At 43.5% G+C, this 21,057-nt stretch overlaps 1 protein-coding gene across 1 annotated transcript; it reads left to right on the top strand.

Moving 5' to 3' along the window:
* Window positions 1-33: 33 nt before the first annotated feature.
* On the top strand, window positions 34-5,449 carry LOC115550817 (probable polypeptide N-acetylgalactosaminyltransferase 8). Its single transcript, XM_030366145.1, has 11 exons — window positions 34-52; window positions 442-769; window positions 997-1,163; window positions 2,039-2,225; window positions 3,100-3,297; window positions 3,404-3,518; window positions 3,600-3,785; window positions 4,544-4,681; window positions 4,832-4,924; window positions 5,013-5,183; window positions 5,330-5,449. The coding sequence occupies exons 1-11, from the start codon at window positions 34-36 to the stop codon at window positions 5,447-5,449; spliced, it is 1,722 nt and encodes a 573-aa protein (XP_030222005.1).
* The last annotated feature ends 15,608 nt before the right edge of the window (window positions 5,450-21,057 follow it).

Below are 21,057 nucleotides of genomic sequence, written 5' to 3'. Positions count from 1 at the left end.
GAACTTGATTCCCTCAAGTTATCCACAGTCTTTATGGCTGAAATCCGGTTTGGTCCAGTAGTCAAGCGTCGTTGTGTTTAATGTGCATGTGCAGTCTTGTACGTAAACTTGAAATTGTAAATTTGTCCAAACAAATATTTCTTCATTGAGCTCCTAATCAAATATATTTATATTTAACAGTATTTTAGAAAGAAAAAAAACAATGTTTATTTGGATTGATTGACTAATTATTAATCAGTTGAATGCACAACCCTACAATTTTACCTGTGCTCCTAATTAAAAATATCTATATTTAACAGTTTTTCGAAATGAAAAAAAGTTATTTTAAAAATAAAACAAAAAATGTTTATTTGAATTGAATTACAAAATAATAATCCGATTTTTCCAGTGTAACTAGACAGAGGCTGACTCCTAATTCATACATTTTCTCTCGTCCTACAGACAACTTGGTAAAAACCGTCAATCAAAAACAGGAATCAATGCAGAGGCTTCTTGAAGAAGATCTAGACAGACAAAGAAAAATAGTTGAAAAACAAACTGCAGTGGTGAAAAAAGAGGATGAAGATAAACCTGGGAAAATTGAACAGCCTGGAAATGAAGGGAAGAAACTTTTCCCAAAGTCTGCCCTGTTCCAGAACTGGGGTGGAGAGAATTTGTCAGAAGACGAACAAAATGAGGCACAAGCTTTATTTGAGAAATATGGATATAACGTGTTTCTCAGCGACCGCCTACCCCTTAGTCGACCTCTTCCAGACACCAGGGACCCAAGGTTGACCTTTTACTTATTTTAATGTGGAATATAAAATGTGTGTGTGTGTGTGCGCATGTGTGTGTGTGTGTGTGTGCGTGCATGTGTGTGTGTGTGAGTGTGTGTGCGTGTGTGTGCGCATGTGTGAGAAAGATAAAGAGAGACAGAACACTCTGTGTGTGTGTGTGTACATATGTGTGGGAGTGCATAGGAGTATTTTCTGAATTATTTTTTGGATGTTAATCTAGATGCTTAAAGAAGACATACCCAAAGGATCTGCCCAGCATTGGAGTAGTCCTTATCTACCTGGATGAGGCCCTGTCAATCCTCAAGAGAGCCATCCGAAGTATTATCGACCGCACTCCGAAGTCCTTGCTGAAAGAAATCATATTGGTGGATGACCACAGCACCAATGGTTTGTCTATGTTTTACGTCTAAGGAATGATAGACAATTACAAAACTACTTCTGTAAATAAATGTTTATGGGAATATATTAGGGCAGGAAGATTCAGTCTCTCACCGCCCATACATCCAAAACGATGTACCAATGCTCAAGATTTTTCTTTTCCATATTAAATACACAGCATGCATTTTTCCAATTTCTAAAAATAGAACTGTTAAAGACTGATCAAATGTTTTCTCATTACTAAAGGACATACCGATCTGGGTGACCGTGACTAGGTCATCTCTCCTCGCTTCACTTAAACATAAGTTACTGGGGTGCCCCGGTGGTACGCAGGGTAGAGCCTGCACTATTATGGCTCGGTCTTATCCCACTGACCCGGGTTCGATTCCTGCCCATGATCCTTTGCTGCATGTCCTCCCCTCTCTCCCTCCCATACCTTCCTGTATAACTCCTCATGAATAATGCAAAAAAATATATAAATTATATAGGCCTATATACATATAACAATTAATAACCCAGGGATCATTATTAGTAGGAACGCTAGAAAAAATGTCCCTACCAATGCCCAAAAAGCAGAAATCAAGCAGGGACTTTATACACATCATGTTCAAATGTATGAAGTCGTCCTCTGTCAATGATTTAGGCATGGGTCAGTTTCATTCAAACAGGACCTGCTGTCCAGAGTGTCTCTCTTTTATTTGCTACGTATCTTTTTGACCAATCTTATCCGGAACTGACCAGCTAGCTGGCTTGCTTTGTGATCCATTGGAGGGCAACAATATATGATACTAATGTAGCCCTTGCATCAACTACATATTATATTATTAATTCAGCAGTATTATCAATAGCTATTATTAACAGAGATTACCCCCCTCCCCCCACAGACGACCTGAAGCAGGACTTTGACATGTACATCAAGACCATTGAGGACCAGAATCCAGGCCTCCTCATGACCAGAGTGAGACACAGTGAGCAGCTGGGGCTGACCACGGCTAGGATCTCTGGATGGAAGGCCGCCACGGCTGACGTGGTCGCCATCTTGGATGCTCATATTGAAGTCCATGACCTGTGGTGAGGGGGTACCAAGTTACCATCATATGACAGATATAATTGTGTAGTCTTGTGCTGCTGGAGTGGGGATCTGTAGGCTTTTAACTGGCTGAACAGCGAACACACAGTTGGCCTGCACTAGTTGACCGTAAAAAATACAAACAGTTGGCCGCTGTAGAAAGACACAATTAAAATCTCATTAACACCTGCTTTTCCAGGTTTTCAATCAAATAATGCCCATACATGGCAGCAACAAACCTCTGTCGTATTAGTTTTTCTGAGTTTTGTGTGATTTATGTTTCATCATCTAACTTATAAATGTCTTAATTTATAAGGATCTTCTTTACTTTATATTATACTGTACAGATGATGTCGATCTGAATCTCTCTGGGTGACACTCCTCTGTGTAACCTTGGTCCCAAAGCCGGAATATTACTGTATACTTGTGGCATAGAACTTCGGATGACCTGTCTAGGAAGTGAGAGTTTTTCATTCATATAGCATATAGGACCAGATATTGATTATAATCCTTCTAAGGGTACAGTCAAATAGTGAGTGTTTTCAGTAGTGTGGCCTCCTGTTTTCAGTAGGGTGGCCTCCGGTTTTCAGTAGGGTGCCCAATTATTTTTTCCGGGGATATTCTCTTTCATTTTAGAAATGTATCAACTTTGTTGTCAGGTTAGCGCGAAAGTCTAATGCAGGGGAGCTCAGCTACAACCTGGCAACTCAAACCCTGATTGAATGATTGAATTTAAACAACAACACATCAATGGCAAAGTGAATCAAACCACTGGAAGGCCAAAATAATGGACAACAAATAATGAGTCATCCTGTGTTAAAGTTCTGTGTCCATTATTGTTAATGTGTTTTATCTCAAACTATTTCTGTCCTGCAGGGCTGAACCATTGCTTACGCAAATTAAAGGGGATCGGAAGCTGATTGTGTCTCCGGTGTTTGACAGAATCAACTACTATGATCTTGATATTGTAACATACTTGCCTGCATCCCATGCGTTTGACTGGGCTTTGTGGTGCATGTACGAGAGATTTAGGCCTGAGTGGTACAAACTAAATGACCCCTCCTTGCCTGGAAAGTAAGTTTCACCTGATAATAGCTTTTCTTGATCTGAATTAACAAAATATCTGCATACGTCATTAACAATGACATATTGAGCCATGTCCTCTGTTTGACCTTTAAAGGAGTCCTTCCATAATGGGTATCCTGGTCGCAGATCGGACGTATCTTGGTGAAATTGGAGTTCTTGATGGAGGAATGAAAGTATACGGTGGAGAAAATGTTGAGCTTGGGATTCGTGTAAGTATGCCACAAGAATACCCAAGGTTAGGAATGTTGGGAATGGCTGAATTGTAACAATGCCCATTAATTATTTTGTAGGTTTGGACATGTGGGGGAAGTATTGAGGTTGTCCCATGCTCCAAGATAGCCCACATTGAGAGGCACCATAAGCCATACATGCCAGACCTCTCCATCACAATGAAAAGGAATGCTTTGAGGGTAGCAGAGGTTTGGATGGATGACTACAAACATAACGTCAATCTGGCCTGGAATCTCCCATTCAAGGTACAACAGTTAAACCTTAAAGGTCATGCCAACGTAGACTGATCTGCGACCACAGTGTACAGTGTATTTTAGACTTTGTTTCTGACTTCTTTGATGAACTTTGTTCAAAATGAATGCAGCTTCAAAGGCAAAACTAAACAACACTCTACAATGATGTTCTATTTGGCTTAATTGATTAAGGTTAAGGCCCCGTTCACACGAAGCCGATTTCATGGCGAAACCGCAAAGGTCTTGTACGGTTCGGCCTTCCGTCCACACGAAGCCGGCGAATCCGCTGACCGAAACCGCAAACTTCTGAAACCACCCTCGGAGGTGGTTTCAAATCTACCCGGTTTCGTTTTGGATTCGTGTGTACGCCTGAAACCGACTGAAACCGCAAACCATGACGTCATCGCCCCACCACTCGACCTCCTAGCCAATGGCTCTTAAGCCCGCGGAGTCTCAGAAATCAGATGCGAGCATGCGCATAAGGGCAGCCTTTATGTGCATGCTCGCCTCTTCTTCTTATTTCATTTCTTCTGGATTTCTGCACCAGAAGCAGCGACCCTTATGGGCCTGGAATGTGTACTACAGCGTTTCTACACATCTACCCGGTTTCGCTTGGCTTCGTCTTTACAGAGATACCAGGAAACCGGATAGATCGAAACCGTAACGGTTTCGCCCGTTTCGGCTTCGTGTGAACGGGGCCTAAGACAGAAACACATTCTTTGACTTAACTGATGAAGGCTTATGATCAACTAAACTCTTTCATTCTGCAGGATCACGGTATTGACTTTGGGGATGTGACAGAGAGAAAAGAACTAAGAAAAAGACTGAATTGTAAACCTTTCAAGTGGTACCTGGACAATGTGTATCCATTGCTGGATACCTGGGAAAATATCCTGGCCTATGGAGGAGTGAGTTGTTTTAGCAATATCAGGGACAGGGTTGAACACACAGAGATTTTTAGAGCCATAGAGCTATTCTGAATCATCTCTGATGGAAGAAGCATCATGATCTAATATCAGAAGATATTTCCTCTGTCTCTCTATTTCTCCCATGTTTAGCTGAAGAACCTCGATGCCAACATGTGTGTAGACCAAGGTCCAGTTCCAGGCCACACACCGATTGCGTATCACTGCTACTACTATATGCCTCAAGTGAGTCAAAGGACGTACTATTAATATGTTGGATGAAGTATCTGATGAAACTGAATACATGTTTTCTTTTGGTTTTCATTCTCATCAGCACACACATTTCCGTGAGACTGGTGAGCTTTACATTGGTGGGATCAAGTCCCATAAGTACAATGCTAATCGCTGTTTGACGGACGATGGCAACAAAGACAACGAGCCTGGCCTGAACAACTGCCATGAATCTCTTCAGAAAAGAATTGGAATTTACTGGGACTTCATCCAGGTACTTCTATTGTGTTGTGGGTGATTGATTGTGAAAGGTGTTGTTTCTGAATGCAGCAGAGAAGGATTTTGATTGAAGTTGGAGGAATTTTGCAATAATGACACACAGTGTTCCCTGATGTATGCCTGCGTTTCTCTCCTTTTCAGGGTCAAGAATTGAAGAACATACAGACTGGTAGATGTTTGGAAATTGTAAAGGGCAAACTTTTGGTACAAGAATGTACAGGCCAAAGATGGGAAATCCAAAATGTTATCAAACCTGTCTAAACTATGTCGTCAATGTGGACTGCAACTACATTGATGATCATTAATAAGCCTACTTACAAAAGTCAATTTACTACTTCCTACTACTCTTAATGCCAATATATAACCTTTTTTCTGCAGCGGCCTCCCGCAGCAGCTCCGCGACCGTTTTTCGCGCCATTTTCACGTTATTACTATATACATCAACCCAGTCAAACCTTTCACAATGAAGAAATGAAAGTGCCAAGTGCTACATCCTGGATGATCAACTGGTCTCACGACGAAGTGATGTAGTTCCCGCCCAGATGCGATTGGCTGATACGTTTTCCAAAAATGTTTGCGGATTGAAATGTAATATGAATTTCGCAACACATGGAGCATGGCGAAGTGCATTGCAATGACGGGGACGCTATAGCTTTTCAATTTGAAAAAAGGAACTCAAAGAATTTGACAAAATGTTGTTCCATTAAAAAAAAAAAAAACTTTCAAAATTGAATAACGTATTTACAAATTATATTATTAATTTGCACAAGGAATTGTCAAATGCATAATTTAATGACTTATTGAATTGCAAATTGCATTGCCATTTGAATTTTGCTACATATATGCTTCCATACCCTCTAGTTATAGACATGTCAATATTTCAGATTTTTTAAGCAGACCTCCTCAAAAACGGAAACGAACGTGCTCCACAGAACGCGCATTTCTCAGACAACTACGTGCTCCACAAAACGAAATGATAGAGAGGGAGAGAGAGGGAGGGAGAGAGAAAGAGACTTCAGAATGGTTTGCGCAGTCTGTACACTGCACCCTCTAGTTATATACTGTATAAGTCAATATTTCCGATATTTTAAGCAGAGCTCCTCAAAAACTGAAATGAAGGTGATTCACAGAACGCGTGTTTCTCAGACAATTAACTTGCTCCACAAAACGAAACGAGAGAGAGGGAGGAGGTCAGCTTAAAAAATCGGAAATATAGACATAAAAAAAATCTACCTTGTGGCAGACACCCAAATAATGAAGTAGGTGGTGTCGAAATTGGCTCTTGCTACAAAAATAAATAGATGCAGACGAACACACCTGCGCAATGCTTTTTTGTCATGGTCTAATCAAACATTGAAACGGGGGCCATCACAACCTTTTATCAAATATTCGACGGGTTTGTTGCGATGACTGTACAGAGGATGGAACTCATTTTCATAAACAACCAAGAAGCCTGCCATTGATGAGTTACACATTTAGTAAGTCTGAATGGTTGGAGGTCTCCAATTGTGTTCAGATGCCCTTTTCTCTGTGCCTGTTGATAACGGCCAATAGGAAATCTGAAAATATTGGGAGAGGTTCCAAACTACGGTACTTTTAAATTGTAAGAATGTCAACATTTTCTGGAGATGCTGAATAGTATTAGAAAATATTCAAGAGGTTTTTTTGTCAAATGATCAGTTCAACTAGTTCTGAAGTATCTACATAGTAGGTGAATAGAGAATTGGTTAATTTGCAATACCATTTCTATGATATTTTTTATTAAATGTTCAAGTATCAATATAGGGTGCGTTTGATTTGAACAGCTCACAGGAACCACCAGAAGTGGATAGGAGGTAGGTCCAGAGAGGATTCTGGGAGCCTCCCATCTGATCTGGAGGCTGTGGCAGGTGGAGTCCAAGATCAGGTTACAGAGGTGCATCCTGCAATCCATTCTTTCTCCTCAATTTAACATGCATTTCACCGGTTGAAATAAATTTGGTTTTGCTGATAGAAGTGGTAGTGCAGAGTTTGAGTGGTGGATTCACAGCTTTGATGGAATCCTGCAGCACCGCAATTAGGTCATGTGTGAAGTTAAGGAAGTCTCCAAATATATCCACGAAGAGAAGGAAGTGTTCTGTTATTGCGCAATCCATAACTCCAATGGACTCTCTGAGGGGGGGACTGACTGGGGGCATGTGGAAGTTTGGTATAACTGACATTTCTGAGATGTGATGTGTCTGATTTACACATGCACTTACCACTATCCCAATTAAATCTTTAATCTCAGTCTTTACTTTCAACTTTAATACATTTGGAGATGCTTTTGACTGCTGATTGATGTTGAATGCTGCGCAGTGTGGATTTATGCAGTGCAGTGTGGTTCATGTGCAGTTTGAGTTCATGTGCATTGTGGGTTCATGTGCAGTGTGGCTTCATGCTGTGCAGTGTGGGTTCAAGTGCAGTGTGGCTTCATGCTCTGCAGTGTGGGTTCATTTGCAGTGTGGACTTTCCTAGAAAGTTTAAGGCCGTCTTTCTTGCTGCGTACCATGGACCCATTATAAAGTTAAGCATAGCCTAAACTTTGTTATTGTTTGATTATTTGCCTGAAGTATGTGTTCTTACATTCGGTTTAGTGATATGAAAATAAGAGTTCTGCATGCAGCAGCAGCATACTTGGAGTAATAACCGGATATAATAAACATTTAGATGATTTAATGTTTAACCTTTAGTATTAACCGGTTAAAGATCTTCTTAACAGTCAACAGGTTAACAATGGACATCCCTACCTACTATGTTGATTGCTTATGCTATCTTGTAACAGTTTCCTTATGAGGTCCTGTGAGTGTTAAAATAGTCTTGTGTCTAAGGGTCAGCACTAGGGATGGGCAAAATGATTATTTTCCGGGAACTAGTTCTTTCAGTTCGGTTCACTATAACGATTCGTTTATTTGATTCGTTCGTTACGTCAGATTACGTCATTTGGTGTCTGCCCCCCCCCCCCCCCCCCCCCGCGAGACGGCTGTAAGCATAATTTAAACCACTTCTATGCTCTAACCCACGTGAAAATCAAGAAGATATACTATGTAGTATAGCCAAACGTCCCACCAATATTTATACCACTTGCTTACTCTCTATATTTCATTCATGGTTTTACATTTATAATTGTATTTTACTTTACATTTAATTCTTCATTGTTCAGGCATTATAGAACTTTCATGGTCATAAATAAAAAAATACGAACTGCAGTTTAATTTCTTTGTTTGTTCTTAAATTGACGTAGAATGGAGCAAAGACTCCTGGGATTGGGAAATGCCTTTATCCAATATCAGATGGAGGTCAAGTCTATTTTCGAAAAAATGTAGGGGGATATATGAGTGGCCCCACGTCGAATGGTATGACCCAAGATACGTCAGACAGAGAAAGCGCACATATTCGACGGTACCGCCCAAGCCCCCAGGAACACTGCATACTTCCGCAATCCACCAGTGCTCAGCGGCCAAGCCTGGTATTGCAGCTGTTTAAGCGGGTTGTGGACGGGTCCCTCAAATCATGGGACCCAGAAGTAGATATCTCCGTTCACTCCAATACAAGCGGGGAACAGGAATATGTCCCCGCAAAAAAGGTCTGGATATCAATCAAAGGCTCATAATTACCTTCATGCCATGTCCTAAAAAAATGTAAGTTTTTTCTTTTCAAAACGCCACCTCAAGCGTTTTATTAGCCGTTATCTCGCTGGGGAAGAGGGGTGTGCAGCTGAAAGGAGTCGTAGTGAAACAAATGGCATCCGAGAGGGCCTACTTCAGTGCTCCGTTAACGTGTCCGATTTTTGGACTGGTTCATCTGCTGCTCAATAACTCTCACGGCCCTCTGCTTGCGATCATTGTGATTCATCATGTATTGATCCATTTATTCAAAAGATCCAAAGACAAAGAACAGGTGCATTACGGTATCAATTAATATTGTTGTTGGACCGGAGTGGGGGGATGGGCACGCATGCGTTCTATATTTCTGCATCCGGTACGTTACGGACTGGGCCACGTGTCTTGGCCCCATAACGCGGAAGCAAATCGCTCCTGTATGTTACCCTGCGCCACTGAGCAGTTTGTATAGGAATGAATGGGCGGCCACTTTCCAGTCCGTGGTCCATCCTTTATTATGTCCATGGTACCGCCTTGTCATTTGTTTACCCAGGTGCCATTGCAACACCATTGCTACCTCTCATTGGGTGAATCTTTGAGAACGTTGTAGAATCAATCAATATAAGTCGCGGGGAGACGAAGCTCTGTTGGTTTGTATATTTTATTTACGTGACCATATTTTTGGTTTATGTTAAAAAAAAATGAATAAAAGAACCAGTTCTTCTTGTTTTGGGGAACCAGTTCTTGTCGTTCACGTTCGGGATTCATTCGTTGTAACGAATCGGTCGCGACCGACTCATCCCTAGACAGCACTGAGATCTATGCAGACAAATTAAAGCCAGTATCTATGTCTGTAAAACGATGAAGTGTACACTGTAAACAATGCAACGTCTGCATAAGAGAACTCCTGTGCCCGTCTGTCTGTGAGAGTTACATGCCCAGCTGCCTATGACCTAAGTAAGAGACAAAATAAGAGGGCCTCCTGTCCCGGGATGGCATGCTTTAATGTTATAGACTCTCAAACTCTTGTGGAAACTGTGACACAAATAAAGCCATCCACCTGTTGCCTTGAAACTTTACCTACCAACCTCTTTAAGAATGTTTTCGACTGCCTAGCAGTAGACATATTGCAGATAGTAAACAACTCTCTCCAGTCAGGCAACTTCCCAAAAGCTTTGAAAACTGCAGTTATTAAACCCCTTCTAAAAAAGCGGAGCCTAGATGCCTCTATTATTAAGAACTACAGACCAATATCAAATCTACCCTTCTAAGTAAAATCATTGAGAAAGTTGTCCTCCAGCAACTTAATCACTTCCTGGCATCAACTGGTTGCTATGACAACTTCCAATCAGGATTTCGACCCCTGCACAGCACTGAGACCGCCCTTATTAAAGTTGTGAACGACATCCGTCTGGTTCAGGTCCTACCTACAAATTAGGAACTATTGTTTCAATTGGCGACTTTGTATCAGAATCAACCAACGTGACATGTGGACCAACGTGAAGGTTTGATCTTAGGACCCTCTTTATTCAACATCTACATGCTCCCACTAGGCCAAATCATGCAAAATAACAATATTGACCATCATTGCTATGCTGATGACACGCAAATCTATATCGCTATCACCAAATGACTATCGGAATTACCTTCAACTAAATGAGGAAAAAACACAGAGATAATTGTATTTGGTTCTTAAACGGAATGGCTTAAAGTAACCAAACCCCTCACTCTGTGTCCCTGAAAACCTCAATCAAAGCCAGAAATCTAGGGGTTATCATGGATTCAGATTTACATTTCGACAGTCACATCAAATCAGTTACAAATTCTGCATATTATCAACTTAAAAATGTAGCAAGCCTCACTGTACGTCCACACCAGGAGCGACCAAAGCGTCAAAGACGCTTTGGTCGCTCACAAAGTTTCGCTGCAAATTTTTCTGTTCGCTTTGGTCGCTCAAGTCGCTCATGACGTACAATTCAATTATGCAGACGCATTTAAAGGAGCCGTATGCGTTTAGTAGGCCCTACAGACAGCCATATCAAATAGTGAACTCTCCCATACACCTTGGCCATATTGCCGAGACGGTTTTGCTTGTTCGATAAAGTGCTTCGACAACAAGTAGGACAGTGATTCCCCCCAATACAAAAAAAATCCTAAAATGTAGGCTAATTACAACCGAGAACAAAAAATCCTGCGTGCTGTAGTAGTTAAAATATGTTTCACTGATCTGGATCTGCAAATCATGATCTGCACTCATTCGTCGCATTCAAAACAAATAGACATTCGCGCACATGGCTAATTTGCATACGCGCACAGGACTGGTTGGCTCCGCAAGGCAAATAATGGAACATATCGATCTATCTAGGCTTTTCTGTCTATCTATCTATCAACGCGTGTCTAGTTTTAATGTGATGTATTGTGTGTATGTCCAGTCAGACTTGTTCTGTGTGGTCTTGTATGCTACTGTCCTGTGTGGGCCGAACCACCTAAATGGATTCCCGACGATTTGTGTCGTTTGGTATTAATAAAGACTTGACTAGGCTTTCTATCTATCTAGACTAGATATATCCCTTGTCATTTATCCCTCGTCTTGTCGATTAGTTTGTTTATGTGACGATTTCAAAAACTTTTTTGGTTTTGTTTAAAGCATGCTACACGCGATTGGTTGGTTAGATTGGTGGCATGGAGAGCAAATTAAAATGATTCCCGCTTAAATACGAACGTTCTAGATGTAGCCTATAAATACTCCCGCTTATCATCACTTGATATCCAAACCACTACGGCGTTTCGATTTCTGAACTGAAAAGGGGTGGGTTCGTACAACACCGGGTGCCCAGTTACAGCCGCGATTAATACTTCAGCCGACATTTTGTTCAGTGAGTGAATAAAGGTAGGTAGGAACCAAAGTGCCTGCCGATGTTCCCTGGGATCCACGCAAGCGAAGAGCGTCTACATTCCGATTGGCTGTCAGTGTTTGGCCGCTGAAGCGAATAATAGTCATTTGCATAAAGTTAAAAAGTTTTCAACTTCTTTTTGACGCTCTGGTCGCTCAACTTTGGCCGCTGGTAGCGTTGGTCGCTTTGGTCGCTTTGGTCGCTCTTGCCCATAGAAAGTGAATGACTTCCGGCGATTTGGTCGCTCAATTCGCTTCTGGTGTGGACGGACAGTTAGAGAGATCATGTCCACCGAAGACTTAGAAAAACTTGTACATGCCTTTATCACTAGTAAGCTTGATAACTGCAATGGTCTCCTTACAGGTCTCCCAAAACAAACTGAGGAAGCTTCAGCTTGTTCAGAATGCTGCTGCTAGAGTTCTACCAAAGACCAAAAAATTAAATCCCTAAATGGTTTAGGCCCAAAATATGTAACTGGTATGCTTCCACTACATAAGCCTTCTAGACCACTAAGATCCTCTGAGACCAATCTGTTAATTATCCCCAGAGTAAACACGAAACATGGGAAAGCAGGATTTAGTTACTATGCAACAAATAGCTGGAATAAACTCCCTGAGGATTTAAGTCTTGCCCCAACTCTGAGCACATTTAAAACCAGACTGAAGACTTTTATGTTTGCTTTAGCTTTCTGCTAAATCTTAAATACATTGCACTTTCTCAAAAGCTTTTTTAACTTTGCCTTTATTTTCTATTTTAATACTAAAATGCCTTTTTAACTTTCTATTTTACTCATTTCTTTGCATATGTTTTCTTTACTTATCTATTATTTTATTTTATTGTATGACAATGTTTATATGTGAAGCACTTTGAGTCTGCCTTTTGTATGAAAAGTGCTATATAAATAAAGTTGCCTTGCCTTGCCTATTTCACGGAGCAGATACCCGTCAGAGCCTGGGAAGGAGCTAGAGAGGGAATGCCATATCTTGTGAGCCTATAACTACTTGAGGACGTTAATTCAGGTATTCTTCATTTACGACTATGTCTGTGCGGATAATGGACCAACTGTAGTTTAAATCGGTTTCTCGATGAGGACTGAGTGCCCGCCCCTCAATGAGGACCGAGTGCCCGCCCCCCAATGTGGGCTCCGTCTGCGGGTTGCAGTCAGGGGCTTCTCCCCCAATGAGGGCTGATTGCCCGCCCCTCAATATGGACTGAGTGTCAGCCCCTCAATGTGGGCTCCGTCTGCGGGTTGCAGTCAGGGGCTCCTCCTTCTGGGTCCTGCTCTGTATAGATATGAAGTAGGCGTGGCCTATATGACGTAGTACGTGCTCTGATTGGCTATGGTTTTGAGAGCCCCCCTCTGGCTTCCTCATATGTCTGGTGATGCTGCCATCTTGCGGCCATGAGCAGTTATTACAGCTGCTTCCCTTGTGGCTATGTGCAGTTATTTCAGCTTATACGTTTGTCCTGCTCCCTTGTGGCTATGTTCGGATATGACAGCTAACATGCTTATTTAATTCACAATTCCCTCCTTGGTCATTTCAGATGAGCATTCTCTAAGCAATAAGCACCACGTACCACTGCAATGTTCTTCAGGGAAAGAGGGGTCGAATCCAAAGGATAGCTTTAAAGAGACTTTATTTGTATAAAGTATTTTCGGTATGGTAAACTGATACTCTGAAGCAAAGAGAGATTGAAGATGTATTCTAAGCACGTGCGAGAGTATTCTCCTAGCTGATCCTAGCCATAAACCCACCTATGTCTAATCGCTGCCGAGAGAGTTCTGGTCTGCCTCCACGATTCTGGAGGCTCTTATGGACTCAGCGAGGACCGGAAGACTTGGAGAGGAACCGGTGTGACGTAATCCTCGGTTTTCCTCGCCTGGTCTGTGGTGCTGCCCTCTGTGGCTAAAGTATCTATTGCAGCCTTCAGTAATGTCCTGCTTTCCCTTGTGGCTATGTGTAGTATTTACGGCTTATATGTTTGGTCCTACCCCCTATTGGTTAAGCGAGGGAAATACAGCTTGTGTTCCTAAAATACGTAACACCACACCGAAAAAAAGTCAAAATAGAAAGAAATCATCAACACCACCAACCGATTAGTAGATGGAAAACTCTTATGGAGGTAAAACCACATCAAGTTCACCTATTTATGGAACGGCATTCACTTTGGCGGGTCTCATAGTTTACACAGGCCACTGTCAGCAATACCACAGTAGACATATAACCAACGTGTCATACAATCATCATGTCTTATCATCATAGAGTCAATAAGGCACATAGATAAATGCATTCATAGAATTCCAAACTAATACTTCTAGGTATGTGTGACACAAAGTTATTCATTTTCAGCATCCATTGAAAGCGAAAAGTTCAAAAAATAATGGACATGAATACAATTAAAAAAAAATTCCCTGCGGACTCAAAATGAGTTTAATGGCTCCGGTGATCGTCATGTATTGGTGCGCTGCATGTAGGTGGGGGCTTTTGGACATTGTTGTAGTTGCAGCTCCTGTTTCCATTGTTGTCATCCGGACCTGAAATTCATGAACCCACTGTTCGTCCCCTATCGTCAACTCGGCCGAACCAGTTATAAGGAACATGTAGCCAACTGGAAGTCATCGGAGGATACACACCATTGAACGCCAAGAGCTTTTTCCATGAGCGGCTCTCCCAAGGCCATATCCATGTCCTTGACACTTTCAGCACACTCTTCCTTCGGTATTGAATTCAGCTTCTCCTTGCTGTTGGAGACGAACTTGTGTAGTCTGAGGTTGCCTGTGCTGCAAAGCTGTCAAGCTTCCTTGATTAGCTGGATTGCTTCCTCGTCAGACGTTGCACACACCAGTCCATCGTCGACATAAAAATTCCTTTGGATGAACTTAACAGTGCTCGGGTTAAATTTATCCTGACCTTGAGCGGCTAGATGCTTAAGTCCAAAATTGGCACAGCCAGGTGAGGAGGCTGCCCCAAATAGGTGAACTTTCATCCGAAAAATTTAGGGCGGACACTCTAGATCACCGTTCTCCCACCATGAGAACCTAAGGTAATCTTGGTGTTCAGGCCTTACGTGGAACATTTTTTCCGCGTCACACATGATGGCAATCGGGCCTTTGCGAAACCTACAAAGGACTCCCACCAATGTGTTTGTGAGCTCTGGACCAGTGAGCAGGTGGTCATTTAGTGACGTGTCTTTGAACCTTGCTGAGCAATCAAAGACCACGCGTATCTTCCCAGGCCTTTGGGGGTGGTATACGCCGTGGTGAGGGATATACCAGACAGGTTGATTGTCAAGTTCCTCTTCAGGGACCTTTTCTGCGTCAACACGGGCAATGATATCCTTCGTAAAGCCCACGTAGTCAGCGCAGTATTGCTGGTCTCTTCTGAGCCTTCGTTTCAAAGACACTAGGCGTTGAAACGCACATGCTTTGTTATTTGGAAGACTTGGTTGATTTTGTTTGAAAGGTAAAGGAATTTCAAAATGACCATCTTGCTTCTGCCTGATTCCATCTTTCAGCTTAGCCAAGAACTGAAGATCTTCCTGGGAGAAGGTTGTCTCTTCACAGCCTCTTTCACTGAAATCGGATTCCAGCACCTTAATCACGACGTCCTACTCAATTGAGTAGGTCCAGACTCTCTGTGCAAATTAAATGAAGTAAGAGTCTGGTAGGACCAGGCTAGGTCTACACAATACTCTTCATTATATTAATTCTAATAATATTCACTTCATGAGCAATCATACCTGCACACTCTGGACCTGTGGGCTCATGGCTGGTGCTTGGTGATGCATCTTGTATCTGAGGAGCTACAAGACAAAGTTTATGGCCAGTTATGTGGCGTCGCATCATAATATTATTTAAATTATGTAACGTTAGGTTAGCCAGGCTATATGTTACAACGCCACGCAATTCATTGACTTGATAGGCTAATTAATTTACTTGAACGGTGCAGGTAAAGTTGCATTTTGTTCAACATCTTGTCTTACCCGTTTCATCGTTTTCATTGGTCGTTTTAGACCGCAAGCACGTTTGATTGAAAAAGCTGCCGATTTTTGCACATTTGGCTGCATGTGTCTCCAGGGCTTTTCTCTTTTTAATCCTCGCTTTTTCTGCGCCACCCTTGCTCTTTTTATTTTCCATTTTCCATAATTATTTTTCTTGCACTTCTGGGGTTGGAGCTAGGCTACAAACACCACTGAAAGTGTGCGGTGTGCACGGACGTTACGACAGGCTGCGTCTGTTTCTTGTTGGTGGGCGTGCCCTTAACCTGCGTCCGCGTCCCAGTTTCATTGACATAATCAAACAGACCACCAGCTCCCTGATACGATGAGGTGACAAAAGAAAAGAGCGGAGTGGAGACGGCCCAACGACAGTGGTAACAGCATACATGTGATACCCACTCAGTGCCATGACTGAACACCGGCACAAAATAAATACAAATAATAATTGAACACCGGCCCTCGCGGCCCAAAAGTTGTCCCGGCCCTCCCGATTAGCCACTCCGGGCCTGATTACAGGCATCAAAGGGTTTAAAGTAAACAAGCACACATGGATTCCCATGATTTGAAACTAATTAGGTATGATGGGATACATTTTTTAAAGGTCCCATGGCATACTACTTTGTGGATGCTTTAATATAGATATTAGTAGGCCCCAAACACAGTATTTGAAGAGGTTCCCGAATTTTTGCCGTTGTGCAGAATTACAGCCACTACAAGCCAGTCGCACATTGAGCTTTCCCCAAACGCGCTGTTTCGGTGTCTGTAGCTTTAAAGATCCCATGCCATGCTATTTATGGATGCTTTAATATAGGTATTAGTGGGCCACAAACACAGTATTCAAAGACGTCCCCGAAATTCAGCCGTGGTGCAGAGTTACAGCCACTCCGAACCAGTCGCACATTGAGCTTCCCCCAAGCGCTGTTTCGGTGGGCGTGTCAAGGCAGGTCAAGGAGGGGGGTGGGGGTGTGGCCCTGAGCAGCTTGTAGCCACAGTACAATGCGCTCTGGTTACGGTGGGCGTGTCAAGGCAGGTCAAGGAGGGGGGTGGGGGTGTGGCCCTGAGCAGCTTGTAGCCACTGACAGTACCATGCGCTCTGTTTACGGTGGATGTATCGCAATGGCTCGTTGAAACCCATATTATACATAGATATCTATATAATATAATATAATATAATGTATAATGTATATTATCACCTGGCCCTGAGCAGACCACGGTACCATGCGCTCTGTTTACGGTGGATGTATCGCAATGGCTCTTAGAAACCCATATTATACATAGATATCTATATCATATAATCTATAATATATATTATCACCTGGCCCTGAGCAGCTTGTAGCCACGGTACCATGCGCTCTGTTTACGGTAGATGTATCGCAGTGGCTCTTAGAAACCCATTGTATACATAGATATCTATATCATAATATATATTATCACGCCCAAAAGCTGTGTGAGCCTCCAGACGATAGGCTATTATGAATCTCAAACGACCGCGTCTTCTTCAGATTGATGTGGAAGTGGAAGAACCAGAGACGTCGGAGAACCCGACGAAGTCCTTTGCGATTCATTATATCGTCTGGAGGTGCACACAGCTTTTGGCCGTGATAATATGTATTATTTGATATAGATATCTATGTATTATATGATATTATTTAGATGTAGAGCCCCAGGACTGTAACGCAAGTGTTGTACACTTCCTTGTTATTTGGATAACCGTTCTAACACGTCGGACTCTCGTCTCTGGTATTTCTACAACGAGACTCGTAGTGGGGGTTGTCTCAGCAATGGTTGAGAATGAATTGGGGGAAAGGAACTTTGGCTTTGACTCCCTGAAGTACATGAACCACGACATGGAGGAGAAGGGGATTGTTGGCCGCGAATGTATCCCGCTTGAGCCCTGCTTCCCGCCGCCTCGGCAGCGGTCAGCGCTAATCACCGCCTCCTGAAGCGGTGGTCCATCGGCAGCGAGGCTCCGGCGGGAGACGACCGCGGTCAACAATCCCTTTCTCCTCCATGTTGTGGTTCATGCCTACTTCAGGGAGTCAAAGCCAAAGTTCCTTTCCCCCCAATTCATTCTCAACCATGGCTGAGATAACCCCCACTACGAGTCTCGTTGTAGAAATACCAGAGACGAGAGTCCGACGTGTTATGCGGCATCACACCAACAGCAGAACGGTTATCCAAATAACAAGGAACTGTACAACACTTGCGTTACAGTCCTGGAGCTCTATATCTAAATAATATCATATAATACATAGATATCTATATCAAATAATACATATTATCATGGCCAAAAGCCGTGTGCACGTCCAGACGATATAATGAATCCCAAAGGACTTCGTCGGGTTCTCCAACGTCTCTGGTTCTTCCACTTCCACATCAATCTGTAGTAGACAGAACCGCGCGCTGCCTGCTGCCTGCTGCCGGCGCAAGGCACCACCGCCCGGCTGCCCGCTGCCGGGCGGTGGTGCTTCGCGGCGGTGGTGCCTCGCGGCAACCGGCGGCAGGCAGCATGTCGCAGTTCATGTACTTCGATGTCGTTCTGCCATTGCATTCAAAATTCTGTAACTAGCCTGTTACTACGAACTAAGCAACTACAATACACGTATTAGCATTTAGCACTAGCTCAATCACGACTCCTTCAGAATTCTTGTGGGTGGTTACGAACCAACCAAGTGGGCAGGGCCATGAATAATAGTTTGACAACGCTACGTCACAGTGTCACCTTATCCAGATTGGCTCATTTCTTCTGCCTTTTTCCTTTCACTGCCTATTGCATTCAGCAGACAAACTGCATAGATTTCAAACTTACCACAGCTCACAAAATTATTCAGACCTATGTTATTTAACAAACAACAGGAAAAATGTGATTTTAATGGCATGGGCTCTTTAATGCAAATGAGGAGGAGAGAGGTGGGTCAAGAGGAGGGTGGGGGTGTGGCCCTGAGCAGCTTGCAGCCAAGGTACCTTGCGCTCTGTTTACAGTGGATGTATCGCAATGGCGAGGCGCACACAGCCTTTAGCCGTGTTCTGTAAATATTCTAGAACACATGGGAGTCCTGGAGCTCTATATCTAAATAATATATTATACATAGATATTTATACAATATAATATATATAATCACGGCCAGAAGCTTTGTGAGCCTCCAGACGATATTATGAATCTCAAACGACCGCGTTGGGTTCTCCGACGTCTCTGGTTCTTCCACGTCCACATCGATCTGAAGTAGACTGAACCACGACATGGAGGAGAAAGGGATTGTTGCCTGCGATTGTTGACCGCGGTTGACTCCCGCCGGAGCCTCGCTGCCGAGGGACCACCGCCTTGGCAGCGGTCAGCGCTTAGGCATCACCGCCTCTTGCAGCTCCGAGGCAGTGGTCCCTCGGCAGCGGGAAGCGGGGCTCAAGCGGGAGACATTCGCGGCCAACAATCCCTTTCTCCTCCATGTCGTTGTTCATGTACTTCAGGGAGTCAAAGCCAACGTTCCTTTCCCTCAATTCATTCTGAACCATGGCTGAGAGATAACCCCCACTACGAGTATCGAGACGATATTATGAGTCACAAACGATTTTGTCGGGTTCTCCGACGTCTCTGGTTCTTCCACTTTCACATCATTCTGAAGTAGACTGAACCATGCACTGCTTGCTGCTGGCTGCCCGCTGCTGGGTGGTGGTGCTTTGCGGCGGTGGTGCCTTGCAGCAACAGGTGGCTGGCAGCATATCGCAGTTCATGTACTTCAGCGAGTCAAAGCCAAAGTTCCTTTCCCCCAATTCCTTCTCAACCATGGCTGAGATAACCCCAACTACAGTCTCGTTGTGGAAACACAAGAGACATCAAAGAACCGACGTGTTATGCGTCATAACACCAACAGCAAACACTTGCGTTACAGTGTGTGTAATCACACACACACATGTGGCGCTCGCATGGTCGTGTCTCATTGGCGGGCCAAATTCTCTGGGCGGGCCAGGCAGAGAAAGGGGAGGAGCTTAGATCCTTTAAGATGACATATGGGACCACATTCCAAATCAGCGCTATTTTTCAAAGGCGAGCAGAACACCAAGTGCTTGTTTTACACCGAAAGCAAGTTTTAGCCACTGGGGGATCATAGGCAGGCTAGGGGAACTCATATTTATGTTAGAAAACCTCATAAAGTCAGATTTTCATGCCATGGGACCTTTAACTTAGTTTAAGTAGGGGTCACCTATAGGCTAGTAGCTTGGTCACTTGTCGATACACAAACTGAGTTGATTAGCAGTATGGCTGGCCCTGGTCGTTCATTATTCGTTACACATTTGTTCCTCAGTAACTACCCACGTTTCTGCGTACCTTATTGTTAAGTGTTACCGACTTCAATTCAACAGCCAGATCAAGTAAGTGATAGGATCGGCCTACTATAACCGGATAGACAGAACAAGATAAAGAGGACTCTTGTCATAACATGACAAGAGTCATGTCATAACATGAGGACTCTTGTCATAACATGCTGCCTCTTCATATGAAGAGGCAGCGGAGAGAGAGGTCATGTTTCCCGAACCTCCGCTAGGCATTGGAAAAAAATACTGAATTCATCGTTCAGATCTACTGTATCTTATTTTATTTCATGATCATAATACCTAACAGTATATAGTTTGTTTTCGTCGTCCTCCATCGCTCGATTCAACAATACATTTTGGCACTTTTTACTCCCGGATCAGACCGCAGAAAAAGCCTTGGACTTTCCTATCGCCAACATGCCTCTGTACTCGGATATCTCAGGCACGGAGACTGGGAAATGCACAGACTGCACCAAACTGCAACAGACGGTGGCTTTAATTGAAACGAGACTAGCAGCATTAGAAAAATGCAAATGACTCCTACAGGATACAGTGCCGATGGGTGAGTTTGCTGAGCTCACTCAGATACAGCAAGATGATCAAAGCTACACTGTATCCTTCCCGAAGCTGGACAAGAGAGAGACAGTTCCAGCTGCGTCTCACTGGCACAGAGTCAGCGCTAAGCCAAAACAACATACCAAAGTGAATCAACAAGATCACTCAACGCCAAATGCTAAACTACCCAAAGCTAAAGTTACATGTATCAGACGGATTAGCCCGTCACTGAAATTAACCCTGCCACTGAAGAACCGGTTCCTGCCACTTCAAGAGTCCACGAACGAGCCTGCCACCCATGCACCCCTGAGCCCCGAGATGCGTCCGGACGGACAGTGCGGACAGAGACGGAACATGAACCAGTCGCCATGGAGGCGAGCTGCGCATGCCTCGGCCACCTGTGCACCCCTGACCCCTGAAATGTGTCCGGACAGACGGTACGGACAGACATGGAACAACCAGTCGCCACGGAGGCGGGCTGCGCATGTGT

This window comes from Gadus morhua, chromosome 9 (assembly GCF_902167405.1).
Source record: "Gadus morhua chromosome 9, gadMor3.0, whole genome shotgun sequence".
Lineage (NCBI taxonomy): Eukaryota > Metazoa > Chordata > Actinopteri > Gadiformes > Gadidae > Gadus > Gadus morhua.
The sequence above is the reverse complement of the archived record's forward strand: the minus strand, read 5'-3'. Positions and strand labels throughout refer to the sequence as shown.